The 20,235-nt window shown below is 59.6% G+C and overlaps 1 protein-coding gene across 1 annotated transcript in view; it reads right to left on the bottom strand.

Annotated features, from left to right (window-relative positions):
- The window catches only part of CDH4 (cadherin 4), a 430,578-nt gene that overhangs the window by 81,895 nt on the left and 328,448 nt on the right, over positions 1 to 20,235 (bottom strand). Inside the window, exon 3 of the mRNA XM_029917315.1 lies at positions 11,222 to 11,395. Coding sequence (XP_029773175.1) covers positions 11,222 to 11,395 — 174 coding nt within the window. The remainder of the gene's footprint in view (positions 1 to 11,221; positions 11,396 to 20,235) is intronic.

Here is a 20,235-nt window from a genome sequence, read left to right as displayed (position 1 = left end):
GGAGCACCTGCCGGCTCCGGCACCGGCACCCCGCGCGGCGGCTGGGAGGCGGGGGCAGCGCGGGTTCGCACCCGCAGCCGTGGTCCTGTGTCCGTGCCCGTCCCAGTGCGCAGCAGTGACTGAAAGGAGCCTGTGCGCCAAGCCGTCCGCAGCTCAGTCCCTGCGAGGCCCACCCGGGGGCTGCCTTCCCGGAGGACGCCCGCACCGCCCTCCACGCCACACGTGCGGAAGCCACGACGTGGCCCCCGAGATCCAAGGAGGCTCTCGTGCCTCATGAGTGTCGGAGCCACGCCCCCCACCCCCATCTCTGACCCCACGGCGCCCCTGACACAGAGCCTCGCGGGCACCGGCTCCAGCCTGACTTCCGAGGACCCAGCGGGGTGGGCCGGAGCCGCCCTGCGGGGCAGGCCACACAGCGTGAAGGGCCCGGGCAGCCGGGCCGCGGGGCCCAGGAGCTGGGGTCCTCGAGGGACCCTCCGGAGCAGTCTCCTCACCGGCCCCCTCCACCCCTGTCGCCGGCCTCAGCGCCTCACACTCCCATGCGCCACCCTCGCCCTCACCCGTGCGGGCCAATCCTGTGGCGTGGCGGAGACGTCACTTCCAGGTGCTGGCCTGCCCAGGACGGGGGAGCAGCCTGGAGCCCCGGGCTCTCCTGTGGCTGCCCTGGGGCTTCTGCCCCCATCCCGCCCCTCCCCCACCTGGCAGGAAGTGGAGCAGGAATAGACGAGGGGCAATGACTGGCCGGGGCCCTGCCCCCTCTGTCCTCCTACCCACACCTGGAGGGCGTTCCGTGCCCCCGGGCATGGCGCGTCTTTCCCAGGAACGTGCTGGTTCTGTCAGAGCTGCTCCGTGCACGCTGGCTCTGGGGACGCGACCCAGATGCTCGCAGGGGCCCGGTGGGACCTTCGGTGAGCGACGCAGGGCTGAGGTTCCAGGGCCCGCTGATGGGTGCACCCAGGACGGGACCGCTGACGGCGGCCATCCCGAGTGTGCAAGGAACTACTTCCGCATCTGGTCTTTCTCTAGGGATTGGAAGCTCTACATTCCACGGTTTAAATGCAGGAACGAATTCTCATTTCCGAGGACTCTGCCCGGGTCACACTGAGCATGCCTGCAGGCTGCGCAGGCTCCGGCTGCCGCTCTCACCGCCATGGGCCAGGCCGGGGGCGCCCTCCACTGCTCTGGGATCTCAGGGAGGGATGGGGGTGGAGGGGTGCACAGGGGTGACCTCTTTCCCGTCAGAGCCTGGGCTCAGATTGGGGAGAACCCAAGGGTCTTGCTAGTCCCACAGGAGCAGCAGATCCCGAATCTTGAATTTCACTGAGACAGAAACGTAACAAACAACAAAAGGACTTGTTGAGGCTTCCAACTCTGTTAGGTGTCACGCCAGGGCGCTGGTCCCTGCAGGGGCCTCCTCACGAGGCAGCGGCCGGGTCCCTTCTGTCCCTTCAGGTGGTCCCTGAGTGGCGGCCAGTGGGGTCAGTCTGAGCCTCATCCCATCACCCCTTGGGTCTCAGAGTAAGTCCCCCCACAGTCACACGCCCCACGCACGGCCAGGACCTCGGCTCTCCAAGCTGGCTCGCCACCTCCCCTTGGTCTGGCTGTCTCTGTTCAGCCACTCTGAGCTCCCAGCTCTTCCTCGAAGACTTTGCCGTTCCCCTGCCCAAATGCGCTTCCCTTCTACATCACTGTGGTTCTCCAGCCACTGCACCCCACACCCTCCGGCCCCTCACAGAGGTTTTCTTGTCCGTCTCCCACGAACATACACGCCAGGGTGGCTGGGCTCTGTCTCACCCGTTTTCTGTACCCTCTGCACCTGGAACGGCACAGAACGGGTGTTCAGGTTGTGCATAAAGGCCAATGAGTGGGTGACGAATGAATTGGTAATCTTCACCACAACCTACTGTTACCATTTCGTACAAGAACGAAGGGCAGCCCTAGCAGGAGAGGCCACCAGCTGCCTTACGCCTTTCTACCCTGAGGCCTCGACTTCCTCTTGGCACTTGTCCGAGGACCAGTCTGACCTCCAGTAGCCCCGGGGGAGCCCGAGGGGAGGGGGGTTCCCTGGTCACCCCTGCACTGTCCTGGAGGTAAGTGAGGAGGACAGAACAGTGAACCAGACCCGCCAGCCAGGCGGGATGCAGCCTTCACCCGAGCAGCCACCTCCGCCCGCCATTGCTGGGCATGGCTCCTCGAGTTCCAGAATATTCCGAGCTCTGATCAGCCTGAGGCCGGACGGAAGTCCCAGCTGCACCCACACTTGCAGACGATGTCTGGTGTGCGGCTTCGAGCCTGGTGGCCGTGGCAGAAGTCACACTTGGCGGAGCGCGGCTGCGGGCTATCCATCCGCGGCAGGTGTGCGGAGTGCTGGTCCCGAACACCTACCCACACGGGGCGCTACCGTGATTCAATGACTAAATCAAATCTCGGAATATTAAATTAATGATAGAAATCTAAAATATTAATATATTCTAATTGAATATTCTCCAATAAATTATCGGAGCATTTGCAGTGATTTGATTCTACTTTCATTTCTTAAGGCTCTTTCAGCTGCATAAATATGACCATTAAAGCAATTCAGGAAGGGGAACGTTTTCTGCTCCGACGAGGGAACAGCAGACACAAAGGATCTGCACGTTTTTCTCACACGACTGATTAAATCACAGAATCCAAGGCCGCCGAGCCGGTGAACAGCTGCTTTCCTCGTGTCCCTCCGGCTTTAGCAAGGACGGTGTGAAGTCCCTGAGGTCTGCACACGATGTGTAATTACAGGGAGACTTGACGGGAGCTGCCGAAGGCCTCGAGTGGTGTGTCTGTGTCGGGGCCGTGCTTTTGGGGGTCCGGGAAAGTGGGAGACCCCTCCTGGCAGGTGACGGGGACGTGGAAGTACCACCCAGACTCACTGTGGGAGGAGTCAGGGAGCTTCTAGAACGTCACTCCAGGTCAGGAAGAGCTTCCCTCAAGGAGGCGTGTTTCCGCTGGGGATGAGCTGACAACACTCGGACGTCTTCTTCAGTCAATCAGTCCTGGGGTCAGCTCTTCAGTCAATGGCTCCTTCCATTCCGGCGATGATGAAAGCAGTGGACGGCACTGTCTTCTTAGATCTTACGACTGATAAACCCACAATGTAGCGCTACACCTTCGCTTTAAACCGTCAGCTGTCTTTTCAGGAAGTGAAGAGAAAATGCAATTGTGTATATTAACCCCCAAATTTATCTGTTCCTGTGCCCTCCATCCTTTCTTGCAGATTTAATTTCCGATCTGTGTCCTTTCTTTTCACCTAAAGAACATCCTTTACCACTTTTTGTGGGTCTGCTGGCAATGAATTCCTCAGTTGGCTTATCAGAAATGTCTTTATTTCACCTTTAATTTGGAAGGACATTTTTCCCCCTGGATATAGAATTTTTGGTTGATAGTTTTTTTCATTCAGCCATTTGGAAAAAGCTTTCCACTGCCCAGTGCCGTCTCAAAGAGAGGCCAACATTTGTCACCGGTGCCTTCTGACAGATGGTGTCTTTTCCTCTGCTTTTAAGATTTCTCTCGAGGTTTTGAATTTCATCAGTTTGACTATGATCAAGATTTGGCTTTGTATTTATCCTACTTGTGATTCGATAGATTTCTTGGCTCTGTAAGTTTGTTTCTCTTGTCCAGCTGAAATTTTGTGTCTCAGTGTTCTGCCACTCTAGATTTTACATTGGTCTATATTTATTTAATTATTTGAAATGTTTCATTTATTTTTGAGGGAGAGGGTGCGAGTAGGGGAGGGGCATAGTGAGGATCTGAAGTGGGCTCCACACGCTGACAGCAGGGAGCCCCATATGGGCCTTGAACTCACAAACTGAGAGATCATGACCTGAGCTGAAGTTGGACGCTCAACCAACAGATCCTCTGGCTGTCTTAGAATGTCGTGACTATTCTGCCTTCTGTAATCTACTTGGAAGCCCATGTAGCAAGTTTTTATTAGAGATATTGTACTTTTCAGTTTCACCACTTCGATTTGGTTGTTTTTAGTTTCCATTTTTTCTGTTATGATTCCAATTCCACATGTATTCATTCATTCTGACCATGTTTTCCTTTGAGTCCTTGAACATATCTATATGAGATATTTCAAAAGTCTTACTGGTAATTTAACATAAGTAATCCCAGAGTTAGATTCTGTGAGCAGTTTTCCCCTCTTAATTATGGGTTACATGTTGTCTTCTTTCTCTCTATTTTCTGGGGGCATGTCTAGTGGTTTTTGTTTGTGTGTTGGTCATTGTGGATGATACATTCATTGTGCTGACTGGTTCTGTTACCTTTCTCTGAAGGGTGTTGAGTTTTGTCGAGGCAGGGAGGTACCCTGGCTGGACCTAACTCACAATCTGTTTCCCTTGCAGGAGACAGCAGCTGGAACTTCTGCTCAGTTCTTTCAATCCTCTTGCTGCTGCTTTGTGCTGGGTTCTTTGGAGCCTCCCTCATCGGTGCACAGCTCCCTGGCTGGGCAGAGATTACGAGCAGACGGGGAGTCTCCATCTGTGGCTGCATATTTTATAGGCTCGATCCCCTCACATTCTGCTGCTTCGTCAGTTCTAAACCCCATCTTCCAACCCCTCTGACCAGCGAGACTGGTTCTCTGCGTGAGGGCAGGATGAGGAGAGGCCTTGGAGAGAGAGCCACAGAAGCGAGATCTCACCGGTGCCATTTCCTCCTTTCAGTTCCTGTCGACTGCTGACCACTCCCCAGCAACTTCAAATAGTTAAAGGTGTTTTTTGCCCGAATGTCTAATTGTTACTTCGCCAGTGTTAGTGTGGCACGCGCTACTCTACCATTATCAGAAGCAGAACTTCCCAAGTAATTCCTCTCAAGGATTGCATGTTAAACCTAACAATCTTCAAAAGCTACAATAGCTGTGTCATTCACTCACTGGATAAGTAATGACATCGACTTTGTCCCTAAGGCTGTGCTTGACAGATGGACCGTCTCTTAAGGACCTTTATGTCCAGTGGGAAAGAGATCAATAATCGCTGGAAAACAGTATCAAATACTCTGCCGTGGTGGCAGGCAACGGGGGTGCCATGCCCCCCATGGGAGGGCCTGCACTGGTCCCGAGAAGTGGGGTGTTCTCAGAGGAGGCAGGGAGGGGCCAGGCGGGGAGAGCCCAGGGCAGTGAGCGAGCCCTCCAGGCTGAGGGAAGGGCGTGTACACAGGAGTCCAGGTGACCAAGGGTATGACCAATCTGCAAGCTGCAAGCGGCCCAGTGTGGCTGGAGGTGGTGTGCCAAGGCGCGGAGTCAGATCACGAGATCCTGTGTGACATGCTAAGAAGGGACACCCTGTCTTGGAGACTGAGGAAACAGAAGAAGGGGGGAAGCACACACATAGCACATTTAAAAAGTCACCTGACAGGGTGCTTGGGTGGCTCAGTCAGTTAAGTGTCCAACCTCGGCTCAGGCCATGATCTCATGGTTCATGACCTCAAGCCCCGTGTCGGGCTCCGTGCTGACAGCTCAGAGCCTGGAACCTGCTTCCGATTCTGTGTCTCCCTCTCTCTCTGCCCCTCCCTGGCTCATGCTCTGTCTCTCTCTGTCTCTCAGAAATAAATAAACGTTAAAAAAAAATTAAAAATGACCCGACTTTTGTGAGATGGTGGGTAAGGATCGCTTGGTCACCACCCGTGACTGGATGTCCTCCAGGAGCCAGGAACCAGGTCCTCGGCGGGGACAGTGAGGATCCTAGCACGAGGATGCACCGCAGACATTTCACAGGATAACACGCAGTCGGACCTCTGCTCATCAGATGCAGTCATGCATCTGGTCGACATCGGGGAGAGTCTAACCTCGGCCGGATTCGGGGTGACTCACCGTGTCCCCATCACACGTGTGGCATGCAGACCCCGGCCCAGGACACATGGCCTGCCGAGCTCTGCAGAGACCCCACCCACCCGCATCCACGCAGGTCAGCAAGGGTTTGTGGTCGGACCCGAAGCAACGTAGCATCAGTGCCCAGAACGGAGCCAAACTCCTCAGGGGAGACGCAAACCGGCCCAGTGCTCCCGGCTCGCTCGGGCTGCTAGGCGGGAAGCGGTTCCTGCCGAGGCCCCCCGCCGCTGGGCTCTCCCGAGCTCCCTGCTCTAGAAACGGCCTCCCCTCCCTCCATTCTCCGCGGGGCTGCCCTTTATGCTAAGCGGTTATGTAATGATCTCCTTCCGGAAGAGCCCCCTTTCCAGGCCTTGCCCCCAGCACAGGTTTGCATGAGCGCCCGTCTGTTAAAATACCAACTTCCAAATTAAAGGGCTCGTCTCCTGGTCGCCCAGCCTTCTTCCTCATCATCTTGGGCCCGTTCCTGCAGTTGCCCTGGACACCCTCTCAAGTTAACAAATTCTGAATTTTTATTAGACTTCTTAAAAGTCTGATTTTAACTTGATTCTGAATCTTGCCAGAAGTCAAACCTAACACACATGCTAGAAAACGAAGCGGCTTTTCCAAACGCTCCACGGAGGTACACGTGAAGGAATCCCAACTCCAAACTCTGGATGCCGGGCAGGTGGGCTGGGCACTCAGGTCCTCTCCCTCCGGAGCTGCAGGGGCCTGGTACCCTCGGCTGGCCCCGAACTGCTCCTTCCAGAGCCCAGAGCTGGGGTTCTGCCACTTCCAGAACACGGGGGTCTCCCTCCAGCTCCCTGGGGATCAGCGGGCCGGGGAACGCCTCCCCCTCTGCTACGAAGAAGGGACAGCCGGAGCTTCGGAGCGCTGCCTTGGGATGTGGCCGGGTCGCTCCCTCCCCACTTAAATTTCCGCGGGGGTCTAATCGGCCTAATTCCCCTGGGGGCTTCCACACGGCCCCTTGCACACTCCCGGCCCCGCAGCCCGGCCCATGCCAACCGGCCTGCCCTTTCCAGCGTTCTCCCCGACCCAAGTAGGGCACCACTCTCCTCGCACTGCAGAACTAACGCTCGTCCTTCCGAGGAAAAGGCCTGCAATCAACAGAGGTTTTTTGGGAAGAACGTTATGCCTGCTTCTCTCCTGCATATTTTATCAGAAGGAAACGCCATAATGAGCGCAGAATTGCAGCTGATCCCTGCTGACCCTCAGAGCGCTCCCGCCTGGCTTCCCAGCCCATCAGGCGTGCTCACGTTTGCTGTGACCCGGCCCCTAAACAGCGACAGGAAGCTCATCAACTTCCTGCAGAGACAGCGGCAGGAGGCGCCCCAAATCCTCGCCTGGGCTGGGTCAGAACTGAATGGGGGCAGGGGTGCGGGGGAGGGAGGCAGGGAGTGAGCACACGAGCCTGTGGGTGTGCTGAGTGTGCGTCATGTGGGGCGGGGTGTGTGCGCACACGTGCGTGCGTGCTCCTGGAGGAGTTCTTACCGACCGCTGGGGTCCATCGGAAAAGACAAATCTCTGACAGAAACTGTCATGGAGGTTGTGTGCTCCCTTTGTGGAGACCCGTCTGCCCGTAAGACCCAGTCAGCTGGGAGCCCATCTCCCCGCGGAGCAGACGGGACGTCCCGCGGGCACCCCTCCACCATCACGGAGAGACTCTGAAAGCCCGCCAGGCGGGGACCCCGGAGGCAGGCCACCGCGGCGGCACCATCGCATCACTCACCCCACCAATGCAGCGCTAACTGTTTACAACACCAGAGGCGCAGGAGGCCGGTGCTCAGAGGCGCAAGCAACAATCAGCAGTCACGTGGTCCTAGGTGCTGTGCAGAAAACAAGCAGGGCAGTGGGGTGGAGGGAGGCCAGGCTGAGGCGCAGTGAGTCAGGTCTGACTGCCGGCCGAGGGCTGCCCCTCGCCCTGTCCACCACAGAGGAAAGACACCCCTGCTCTCACCTCGGGGAACCTTGCAGGAGCAGAGACGGGCCCTTCTTCCCACACGGCCCCTTCCCTCCCGCACAGCCGGCCCACGTTTCTCCGTGTCCTTGTGACGAGGCAAGGCCACACGCCTGGTTTTGGCCAATGGAACTCAGACAAAATCGACGCCACCACGGGCAGCCCTGTGGTCCATCCTAGGGCCCGAGTGGCCGCGGCACAGACGCCCCTCCTCCAGACGACCTCCACAGGAGCAGAAACATCCCCTCTGTGCTCAGTTCTGCATTTCTGGGAACACCTTTATAGCAGTCAGCGAACAAACCCACACCCCACCCTTGAGCTCGCCCGCCTGGTTCGGAGCGGTGTGGAGGTGGCTGCCCTCCCTGCGGGGCTGCTGGAGGCGGCCCCGTGTCGGCCGGGAGACGGCGAGGCTGAGCTGCTGCGCTGGCTCCCTGCCTTGTCAGCGGTCACCTAAGCCCACGGTCCCGTTTCGCATCCGCGGGGCCCAGGCCACATGTGTCGGCGGCCAGGGGGTCTCCGGGACCCTGCACCTGCCCTCCTCCGCGCTCTCCAGCCGGGGGCTGTTCACTGGGGGCGGGGCCAACTTCTCGGCTTTGCGGCTGCGCAGATGGAAACGCGGCACGGCCCCCATCAGGGCACACAGATGTCCAGGGCACACAGATGGTCAACCCATCCACCTCCACGGGCCGTGTCCGAGCCGAGTGCGTGTCTGGGACTTCGCTCTCCTGCCTCCAGCTCTGACTAATCGGCCCCTGAGACCACGGCAGGTCCCTCTGGCACAAAGCACAGAAGCGTCTTGTTCTCCATCATCCAGGAGGGGACGGACTCTGGGAGTCCTCACGGTCAGGGGCTCTGCGTACAGCGGCTTCCTCTCCCGGAACCTTTTACAGCCTGTGTACGGATGGGCGCAGAGGAGGAAAGTTGCGCGTATCCGTACAAGGACCACTAACCCGAGAAACTCTGCAGCCAGGACAGCAGAATATCCCAGTAGTGCCAGGATGCCGCCCAACACCACACGTGCACCCTGCAGTGTGTGAGCAGAGCAGAGCGGAGCCCTCGGTGCTCAGTCCAAGGTCGCGCACTCGCTGTAATGTCCCTGCCAAGTGCGGGGAGGTGGAGCAGGGCAGACTTCCCCAGATGCCGGGAAATGAGCTGAATCTGCACTTGTCAAACTAGGGCCTGTGGGCTACATCCGGCCCAGCGCCTGTTTTTATAAATAAAGTTTTATTGGGACACAGACACGGCGTTAGTTTATGTATCGCCTACAGCAGCTTTCATATGAGAAAGAGTTGAGTATTTGAAACCGGACCCGGTTGGCCGCTAAAACCGTTACTATCTGGCCTTTACACAAAAAGTCTGCCGACCCCTGGGTTAGCGCAACGGCTGCCCATTAAGCTGGTTTTTGAGTCGCGAAGGCACACGCTTTAAATAAGACGGAATCACACAGCGGAAACCTGGCTCTCTTTCCAATGTGCTCTCCGTCCTGATGGCAGGGAAGAGGAAGCTGTGGGGACCAGAGACTCTGGAACACCGGGATTTGCTCATCGTCTCCCTTAGAAACAAGTCCCGGCAGCACTCGGGCTCCGAGGGGGACAGTCACGCAGTCCGGACGTCAGCGGCTGTCTCCTTGGCCTTGTGCTGGTCTCACAGGCTGCCTCCCTGTGACCAAAATGCCAGCTCTCCGCCGGGGGCCGAGAAGAAAGGCTCCTCTTAGAATAAACTTACATTAAAAACGAATCCCCGGCGTGGATGACAAGCGCTAGTCACATATGATGAGTCCGAAGGCGGTGAGGGTGCGCACAAGGGGCACAGCACCAAGTCAGCAGCACCCATCTTGCCGGTGGCTTGGGCTTGGCAAACTGACCTTGAGCAGGGGATCCTGGGGGTCTGGCCCCAGGTGGGGGTTCGCTCAAGTCTGTGCCTCCACCACCGTCACCTGCGGACCGTCAGGACACCCAAGGGCGGGCGCGCCCTGGAAAGTCCGAGGCCCCATCTCGTGGGTGGGGGAGGGGAATGAAGTCAAGGGCAGCTTCTCCCGGTGGGTCCCTGACGCCACCACACACACCAGACGTGTGACCCGGGGTGGGGGCTTCCCCCGCACGCGTCTCTGCCACAGCGGCTGCGGGTCTGCCTCTAACGACAGTTTATTCTGACGCGGGCTGCGGAAAATAGCCAGTGTCCGCCCCACGGGGAGGGCTCAGTCCCGCAGGTGACTCCCACCTGGAGGGCTGGCAACCTGTGCTCCCGCCACGGGCTGGGCACGGGAGGTGCCTGCGACCCTCTGGTGGCTCGGAGCACATCTGAGTCCGACTCAGGGACCATGGGATGGTGCCAATGCAGGGCCAGGCCCCCCGCCCCTCCCGGTGCCCACATCTGCGCCTCAGTCCTCGGGGTTTTCATGGATGCGGCTGATCAGCTCACTGCCCCTGGTGGTGGACTCGACCTCCAGCCCCTCCCAGGCATTGGGGGGCGGGGCTGAAAGTAAGGCCCCCTGGGAACCTGATACTAGTTCCCCCACCTTGGGGGACTCTCCAAAGTCTCCATTAACATAACAAAAGATCCTCCAGTGAACTCGGAAGGTTTCAGGGCCTCCCGGCTTGGGGAGGAGAAGCGTTCTGTCACAAGTCACACCAGGTGCAGCACGGCCTGCAGGGTTTTGTGGCCCCCACACCCAGGCTGTGGTGCGGGCGGCGGGCGTGGCCACCGGTCCCCTGCCCTGCTCCGTTTCCGCAGGTGAAACGCACGCCCGGCCCGGTGTGGGAGCAGCGGGGCCTGGAAGGGGTGGCCCTGGCGGTGCCCCCGCCCGGGGGGTGGGGGTGGGGCTCCGCAGGGATGGGGACCAGTTAACGGTCCTCACCACCGTCTTACCGAAGTGCTGCCCTCGTAGGCTGCAATTTTCTTCCAAGGGAAGAACCGCCAGTCCTTGGCCATGACTATTGAAATGCAAATTTGCAAAACCCATTCTTCCCTTCTCCCTGGGGGAGCACCCTTGGGGAGGGGCCTGGGAGCACGAGACCGAAGGAGCCCCGCCCCCACAAGGGACGCAGAACGGCCCCGTCCCAAGTTCCAGCTTCCACCATCCTCATCACCAGCACGGACACGCCGTCTCTCCACTCCCCAGTGTCTCAGTCGTACTTGGAAAAGCCAGTGAGTGAAGAGAGGTGTCAGAGGTCAGAGGCCATGTCCCAAGTCGCCACGCCGGCCCCTTCCATCAGCACAGGAAAGAGGACCGAGTCCGCCGGACGCCCTCCCTGGAGGCCACGTCGGCCCTTCGGACCTGTCTTGGGCCATCTCATCACCAAAAAGGCTACGAGCTGACCTTGGTGGACGCCAGGTGCAGACCCTCCCTTGCCCCCTGACCGACGCACTGAGCCCAGACCCCCCAGGCAGCGGGAGGGGCGCCCACTCACCCGCACGAGCTGTTGCGGGAAGGGCCCGCGGGAGTTCTCCGGCACGTTGATGGGCGGGATGACCCAGTCCCGCTTCTGTCTCCTCAGCCCGCTGGCGCTCCGGTGCTGGGGCCACGGCAGCAGCGTGTCATTCGGAGGCTGAGAGGCGTCCAGACTCGCACTCTGCTTCCCTTTCTGCGGCGTCGGTGGGAGTGGGAGAGAAGAGGGGAGAAGTCTAGTTAAGTTCTGCGCGAGGAGGAGGCGTCTGTTCAGAGAGTCTGTTCTGTGCTGGATCAACACAGAAAGATCGGATGATGCTTGGGGAGGGGGCTGCGTGTCAGGGGAGCAGATCAGGCAAGACACCTTTGTAACAAAACGGATTAGAGAATTACGTGGGGGAAAGAAACCGCAACAACAGAAGAATACATTGTAGGCTGGACCAGAGCCTTTACATCCCTGAAGGAGGGGGGGAAATCACAAAGGAAAACAGTTTATTTATTTATTTTTATTTTGTTTTAATATTATTTAATGTTTATTCCTTTTTGAGAGAGAGAGAGACAGAGTTGGACCAGGGGAGGGGCAGAGAGAGAGAGAGAGACCCAGAATCTGAAGCAGGCTCCAGGCTCCAAGCCGTCAGCACAGAGCCTGACACGGAGCTTGAACTCACAAACCGTGAGATCATGACCGGAGCCGAATTCGGACGCTTACCCGACTGAGCTATCTTGACGCCCCTAAATAATGTATCTTGGGATCTTACATAGTCATTAACAACTATGGATGTGAAGAAATGTCCATAAAATAGTGGTAAGTGGAGAATGGCAACAGAGTACACACGTAGGACAAATCCCCGTGTGCGTGTGCGCGTGCGTGTGTGTAAGGACAGAGAAAAGACTAGAAGGGAACATCAAAATGTAAACTTTTGTTTTCTCTGATCACCAGTGAGCTTCACGCAATTTTACTTTATTCCTTTTACCTTTCTGTATTTCTCAGTATCACAACACGTATGACGTCCTATAATGCAAGGAGCCAGCAGACCCTCGCGTGCGCGGCGTCTGTGTGCCCCCCACCCCCACGCTCATTTCCCAGGCGCCTCAGCACTGTTTTCCCGGCCGGCGCTTGCTCGCCTCCGTCTCGGAGCTGGCTTTGCACCACAGCTGGTCGGGGACAGCCACGCAGCTGGCCACAGGCCACCGGCCTCCAGCCACGGCGGGTCCCACCCTCCGCCTTAGCTCCAGGCCCAGCAAGGTGGTCCTGGCGGTCTGAGCCCGGCCCCTGTGGACACAGGACCTTGCCCACCCCCCCACCCCCCTTTTCTTTCCTTTTGCCAAAAAGCTGCAGAGAAACAAGTTAAATGCATGAGGACAGAACTGCCTACTTGATGAAAAGGTGAACTCTTCCCGAATCCGCAGGCAATCCCATCTGGACAAGCCACGGGGGAAGGAGAGGCCCCCCGGGACACCCCCAGGCCCAGGGACTCTCGGCCCGGGCCCTGCAGTGTTTGCGGCAAGTAAAACCACGAGCCTTCCGCCCGCTACCTCCCACCTCGTGAGAAGGGGCCACGCGAGGTATGCGCGTCCCCAGTGGCCTTGACTTGTGTTCACAGCAGACCAGCCGCCGCTGTGACCCGTCCTCCGGCTCTCATGATGGCACAGCGATGGGGTCACACCCCTACTTTCCTCTGTGAGCCTCACAGGACCACAGTCAGGAGCGCCCTGGCCGCACACCACCCCTCACCGCCAGGGCACGGACCACCGCCTTCCTCGCCCACGGGAGCAGCTGATGCCTCGTGGGTGCTGAGCCCCCCACGCTGTCTCCGTCTAAACCCCCCTCGCTGACTCACAGGACGTGTCCCCAACCCCACTTTACTCGGGAGGCAGAGAGGGGTCTCAGAGACGCTGAGTAACTTCGGAAGGTCACACAGCTCAGTGGGCAGGGACAGGATTTGAACCTGGCAGTCAGACCTCAAGACCAGAGCACCTGGCTGGGCGCCACCACTCACTGCGGTCTTTGCCTGGGAGGTCACGTCCCTTTGCCCGTCCTCAAGTTATGTGTGCCGAAGGCCGGGCAAAGTCAATGTTCCCGGAGGACTGCCCGCGGCCTGTGGTACAGAGCCTTGGGGGGCTTGCTGGGGGCTCCCCGCTCACAGGTTTTGGTTCACCTGTCCCCAGGCACCTGCCCCAGCAGAAGGGACTCGGTTAGTGTTTGTTCTTGAGCGTGTTAAGCATGAGGGCAGCCCGCCAGCAGCCTGTGGCGCCCCCAGGGCTCCCCCAGTGACCACAGTTTGTCCCGTGAGGCTTGGGCACCAGCAGGCAGAGCTCACCTGAGCCCTTTGTATTTCAGGCTCAGGATTTTAAAGAGTTTTCATAAAGCTGTTATTTTTGAACTGCTTTATCTTCATTTGCTTAGGATGAGGTTACATGGCGTTAATTTCCCTAGTGTTGTTTAAATAAATTGCACATATTTGCTACTATTTTAAAGCTGTGAGACACATATAATAACAAAATCTGGCGAAAATCAGTGCCAGACCCGTGCAGCCTCAGCCGGGAAGGCGCACCCACGTCTCTGGGGAGAAACGTTAGTGCGGATGGCCGGGTACCCCGATGGGGACGGAACAGACATGTCATTCTGGACACGCGGAAATCCTGGGCCCATCAGAACACGGCCCCGAAATGCGGATGCGCACTTACAGCAGGTGTAAATAGCACTCCTAGCTACTCTCAGAAATGTTTCCTAACACACAACACCTGCAGATTTTCGCAGCACATTCCGAATTCTGTATTTCCAAGTAAAGGATGGCTGGGTGCTGGAGAACGGTGTGAACGTGGCCTCTGAGCTACGGTTACGAGCAATCATGTATGTGCGTGTGCGCATACAGGTGTACGTAGGCACATGCGTGTGCGTGCATATGCACAAGTGTATGTACACGTGTGTGGTATATGTGTATGCATGTGTACACACGTGTGTGTGTTTGTACCCCGTGTGCATGTTCATGACACTCCAATTTCCTCACCAGCAGCCTGGCATCATGATGGGCTGGCCACACCCCATCACCGGGTCCTTACGGTTTCATCCAAGCTAGAAGCGTCATTACTGAAGGGGTCGGGGGTCCCTGATGCTGGCCTGGCCCTTGGACCCAACGAAGCTCACACCTGCACATCCAGGGAACAAGAGGTCCGAGGAAGTCCCTGCGTCCTGCGGTCCTCCGACTGGAACCCAGGAAGATGTGGTGACAAGATTACCTTCCAGGAGGCGTGGATACCCTGCAGGGCCCTTCACGAGAAGGTTCCACAGGCCCCGGCCTCGGCGTGGCCAGATCTGGGCTCTGCTTCCATGTCCGCCCTGTGTCTCATGTTTCGGGGCCGGAGGACTGGCCGTGCTGCCCGCGCAGAGGCGGCAGCTGGGCTGTGCACCTGTTGGAACCCCCACATGAAGTTTGCCCCTGGACCCCCTCCTCTTCCTGGTGCCCCCACCATCTTCCAGGTTCAGACCCTGTTTCCTGCCTTGCCCCAGCCCCCCACGGGGCTCCCCAGTGCACACGGCAGCCGGGGTGGGCCAGCTTCCCAGAGTGCTGCCTGTGCCCCCAGCCCTGTGATGGGTTGGCTCATGCACCAGATGCCCAGGCCCTCTGTGTCCTTGTGCCTGCCCCCGCCGGCTCCCTGGTCCTGCCCCTGGACCGTGTGGGTGCTGCCCTGCCTGGGAGGTCCCAGGGCCTCGAGGCCACCCACTCGACTCAGAGTAAACTCGGTGGACAGACGTAAACGTGGGCTTCCTCATGCTTCCTGAGCGCCGAGTGAGTGACCCTCAACCTCCACCCTCAAGGGCTGGTGTGGAGTGGGAGGCCAGGGGCCCCCATGACAGGATGGCTGCCACAGGTCATGGGGGCGCCACCGGCCAGGTGATTTCCAACTTAGTCCTCAGGGCAGTGGCTCTCTCCACGGGGCCGTGATCAGCACGGAGCCAGGAACGGGCGGGGTTCACACTGGCACTGAGTTACATGCAATTCTGGGGAGGCCAGAAATGCTTCAGGGGGATGTTATACCTGGGTGGGGTACTGAGGGGTGAATAGGAGTTTGTTGTGGGGGGAATGAACAGCGAAGAAGGGGGCAGGCAAGGAAGCAGAGAGCGTGGGTGCCCTGACACCAGGTGGACGCCCTCACCACATTCAAGGGCCGTGTGGGGCCTAGAAACAGAGTGGAGTGGAGGGGCCGCGTCACAGGCTTTCGGGGCCGCAGGGCTGGCCTGCCCCGCACCTCCAAGCTGTGCATCCCCTTCTGTGAAGCGGGAAGCCCTCACCGGGGCAGTGTGGGCGGTGCAGTGACCTCCAGGGCATTGGGCAGATGGCGAGTGTCAGGTCCACGGCAGGGAGAGGAAGCCTGGGAGGACAGGGTAGGGGGCTTTGGCCGGGACACCTCGGGGCGGCATGGCCTGGAGTGAGCCCCGAGTGTTCCTAGGGTGGGCGTGAGGGCAGGTGGGCTCAGGGCCGTCCCATAAGCTTATAGCCCAGGGAAGGAAACTGAGGCACAAGGAGGAGAAGGAATTTATCCAAATTGCCTGGCAGTGGGGGCGGGGCTGAGCGGGGTGGTGGGCGGGGAGGCAGGGGACAGCCCAGGGAGGAGACCTCCAGGACAGCAGAGGCAGGGTGTGGCATCCCCAGATGGGCTGGTCCCAGAGCCCTCTGCGGCCACGGGCGGGGTGAGAGTCCTCCCTGGCATCGAGCTTGGCATGCCACCGGGGCGGGCAGGGCACTACCGCTGGCTGTGGCAGGGATGGGCTCCGGGCCCTGAATTAGGGTATGAGAGGGCCAGGGAGGAGGACCCACAGTCCCCTTACTGCATGGGCTGCTGGTCTCCCTGGCTGCACGGGTGCAGCCCCACCCTCCCCTCCCCTCCCCTCCCCTCTGAACACCCCAGCCGCGCCCCTGCTCAGGGCTGCACACTCTTGCTGCCCAGGTGCCCCGGGCACGGCCCTCCCCGCCCTGCGCGCCTGGAAAGACGGGTCGCCGGGCAGATGCGCAGAGCCGCACCTTCCCTCCTGCTTCATCAGCGTTCATCACTAAACGATTCCCGTTTCCGATTGTCTCTCCCCACCGAGTCCCACCGAGTCCGTATTGGATTCGTGCTGCTGTGGGAGCTCTGGGACCGGGATGCAGGGGACTTTCTCGGGGGGCGGGGTCCCAGTGCAGGGAGGAGGGCCTCAGTCTCCCGGACGGGGCCTGATGAGCTCTGTGCTCCGGGGCCACCTGGGCCACTGGGGTGCACGGTGTGGGCTGAGGCCCCGACCTGGAGCGTCCGCTTCACCCCACGACTTGGGGAGGCGTCACCTCCCTGCCGGGCTGGAGTCCGGACTCCCTGCATCAGCGAACACCGACTTTGAGGAGGCAGACGGCAGCCTGTGTTTGTGGGGCCGGTCCCTTTGCAGACGGCTTGTGGCACCTGGGGGCCTGCGGACCCAGGGCTGGTGGCCTTAAGCTCCTTCTGGACCAGCTCGTGCAGCTCTCTGGGCGTGTCCCAAAAGCAGGCGTCCCCTCTTCCCAGGGACAAGGTGACCTGGCCCTCAAACTCAGCACAGCGGTTGTTATTTTAGGAAAAGAGGTGGGAGGTAACCAGCCAAGAACAGGAGGTCTGGCCAAGGACAATAGCTCCCCATTTCAGTGGGACCAAGGCGCCCAAGTTCACGGGCCAGCTGCGTGTTGGGAAAAACCGTTTTCCACCCCTGAGCCATGCCCGTCCAAACCCGCGCCCGACAGCCACCTGTGTGGCGCTCTCCCCACGTGGGCATCCCCCCACCGGCCCCTCGGTTGGTACTTTATTCCGCCACGCTCCTGGCAGCTCTGTGCCGCCGGGTCCCGCTCTCCGTGTTCAGAGGATTGTCCCCCGCATCTGATTATGAGTGTAATTGGGTGTGACTTCCGGGTGAGGTCCTCAGGGATTCCTCCGCGTGAGGGAGAAGCTGGGTCACTTCCCTCCATCATCAATTCACCAGCGAAGGTGAGTCATGCAAAACTGACCTGAGGCAGGATTTAAATTATTGCCTTTTTTTTGAAAAAGGAGAAAAAAAAATAGAAAAATGATGTCAGGGGAAGGCTATAATCATCACCTCCAATTGACACGCAGAAAGTTATAATTCATCATATTCTCCTATTATCTAACCCTTCACCTGTTAGGGGCAGAGGAGTACCGAGCCGAGCATGAGCCGGGCTGGTAAGTGAACGCGCTGACTCGCAAACATCAGAGGCGAAGGGAAACAGAGAGCGTAACTAATCAAGCGTCTGCCTTCAGTGCGGACCCCCAGGTGTCTTCCCCGCTGGCTCGGTTTGAGGTGAGCAGCAACTGGTGAGAGAGGGAATATTTCCTTGTGGCAGGGAGTCCAGCCGCACCCCTTCCTGGACCAACATGGTAGGCTCTGCAGGGTGGGGCGCAGGGGTCTGCCTGGTGGACGCGCTCGGAGGGAGGAGAGCGGGTTGGGAGTCAAGCACTAGCCCCACAGGGCGTAGATGCGACTAGAAATGCCTCCGAGGTGCAGGGACACTAGAGGAAGGGCAGCGCGTGGGCACAGCCAAGGGAGGGGCTCCCGGACAGGGCGGGGTGGGGAGGGACCCGGGGCTCCGGGCAGAGCCGGGACTGTGCTCCCTCGAAAGGTCATCAGACGGGGACCTTCCTCAGAGCGGGGTGGGTGAAGGGAGCATCGGACACTCAGGCTCAGAAGTCACTGCCCCCAGGAGGCGCACAAACCCGGAACCGCTCCGCCGCTCCCCGTGCCAGATCCCAAGGACTGTTTCTAAGGGGCGCCCAGCTGCCCCGCCCCCTGGGGACTGTATCACAGACGACAGACAGCCTGACGTCCCCGACAGGCCGGCCCACCCCGTCCTGAGGGCCTAGGCTGACCCGCTGGACGCTCCCTTCGCACCTCAAATCCCTTCCACTTTGAGACAACAGCACGGACACGAGTCCCCTTGATTCAAGAAAAGAATCGACGGAAACGGTTCAAGTTGGTTCCTGTGGGACAAGCGGGTGCTGTGTCGGCCGACGTCTCTGGGCGTCCTCCTGGTCAGGGGCCCTGAGGGGCATGCTGGTCGGCTCCTCTCCCGCGCCCCTTCCCCCGCACTCCCTGGGCGGTGCGTCCTGGGGAAAATCCCCGGGCCACCTGATGGACGTCTGTGACCCACGTGCAGCCCCGCAGCCCCCTGACGCCCCCACCCCTGAGACAGGGCGTCTGCACTCACAGGACGAGGGCCCTGGGGTCCCTGGGGGGGCCACGAGCTTCTCTTTCCCCCGATCCACCAGCCCTCCCTCCCAGGACCCTGAGCTGTTCTCCTGGAACGCACTGGTGCCCTTCCCTGGCGGCCGCGCCGCCTCCGCTGGGGCCCAGTGTGGGCTCCGGGGCACCTGGACCTCTCACACAGAGTGACCTCGGGCCGGTTTGAACACGACCATCCGACTGCTCCTGGGTGGCCCCACTGCTTGTAAGCAAGTGGCGAATCTCAGCCACAAACACTCAGGGGCTGGGGCTCCAAGGTCGCCAATCACACAGGGCTCTGTGGTCAAGGGCTGTGGGGCGTGATGTGCGGTCCCGTGTCGTGGACGGGCCCGACCTCTGATGGCACAAGGGCGGGGAGGCCCCCCGCAACATGAGAGACGTTTCAGCCTCTGCCCCCGGCTCACCGTCCCTTCCGATCCAACTGCTTCGGCTCTGGGTCCAGGTGGGACCCACCCAGTGTCACATCTGGCACTGATTCCCACTGCGGGCATTAGATTCTTTTTTAAAAAAATTTTAATGTTTATTTATGTTTGAGAGACAGAGAGAGAATGTGAATCGGGAAAGGACACACACACACACACACACACACACACACACACACACACACACACACAGAACCCAAAGCAGCTCCAGGTTCCCAGCTGTCAGCACAGAGCCTGAAGCGGGGCTTGAACTCACGAACTGTGAGATCATGACCTGAGCCGAAGTCGGGTGCTTGACCAACTGAGCCCCCAGGTGCCCAGATTAGATTCTTACCGAAGAAGCACTAAAAGCTATCTCGGTAGATGGTTCCTCTATCTCCTACGTCCCTTTCCACGCGCATTGGAGAACCGGCGCGGCCTGTCTGTCTGCAAGCGTGTACGTTTAAAACATCTACTCGGGGAGTGTCTGCAGCCTGCTGGCTGGTTTCCATGGCAGCTGAGGACGGACAGAGTCAAACAGCATTTAACAAACAGAAAATAAAACGAGAGGCGTCTGCGTTTTTCAGCCATTCCAAAGCCTGCGTGAGCTTGGCTCTGCCAGCGGAGGCGGAGTCAGCGGCACCACGGGGTGGGAGAAGGCGCTGTCTCCCCCTCGGACCTCGATGGTACTTCTTTCTTCCCATCTCTTCCAGGAAGTGGGGGGGGGGGGAGGTCATTTTGAAAATTCCCACGGAGAGCGCGCCAAGAGTGTCCGGAACAGAGAGCGTGGTCACCGCCTCCGGTGTCCCTCTGGAAGGACAGTCTGAGTGACGGCGGTAGTGGGGGGCGGGGCTCGCTCAGCCACGCCCAGGGCACTGCGGGAGGGAGGGGCTGTCATCCTGGCCAGTGGGGGTCCTGGTTGTGCGGCTGCAGCTGGGCCTGGCCCTTGGCCCCTCTCTGCTCTGCTCTGCGGCTGGTTGGGGCGAGTGTGGACCCCGAGGGCGGTCCTGACTCCCCTCCCTCCGGGCCACGCCGGCGGCCGCGGTCGGGACTGTGCGCGTCCCTGCGGGAAAAAGTTCAGTGTTGGCTGCTCAGGACTCTTCCCGTCAAGGCCACATTGCTCCTCGCGAGCACCTCAGAGCTCGCCCCTGTCCCCGTAAGCCTGGTCTCCCCTCCGCCGTGAGGACGCGAGACAAAGCCCCAGAGCCGGCGGGACGGCCTGTGTGTGCGGCCGTCATGCTCACGGGCCACCGCGAGGACCCCGTCCAAGCACAGAGGAGCAGGACCACAGGGGTGCGTGCACCGGGCTCGCTGACCCGCCTGCTCCCCGTCCCCCCCCCCCATTGGCCCCGCCCCCGGCGCCTGTCTCCAGCTCAG

The sequence above is a fragment of the Suricata suricatta genome, chromosome 12 (genome assembly GCF_006229205.1).
Source record: "Suricata suricatta isolate VVHF042 chromosome 12, meerkat_22Aug2017_6uvM2_HiC, whole genome shotgun sequence".
NCBI lineage: Eukaryota > Metazoa > Chordata > Mammalia > Carnivora > Herpestidae > Suricata > Suricata suricatta.
The sequence above is the reverse complement of the archived record's forward strand: the minus strand, read 5'-3'. Positions and strand labels throughout refer to the sequence as shown.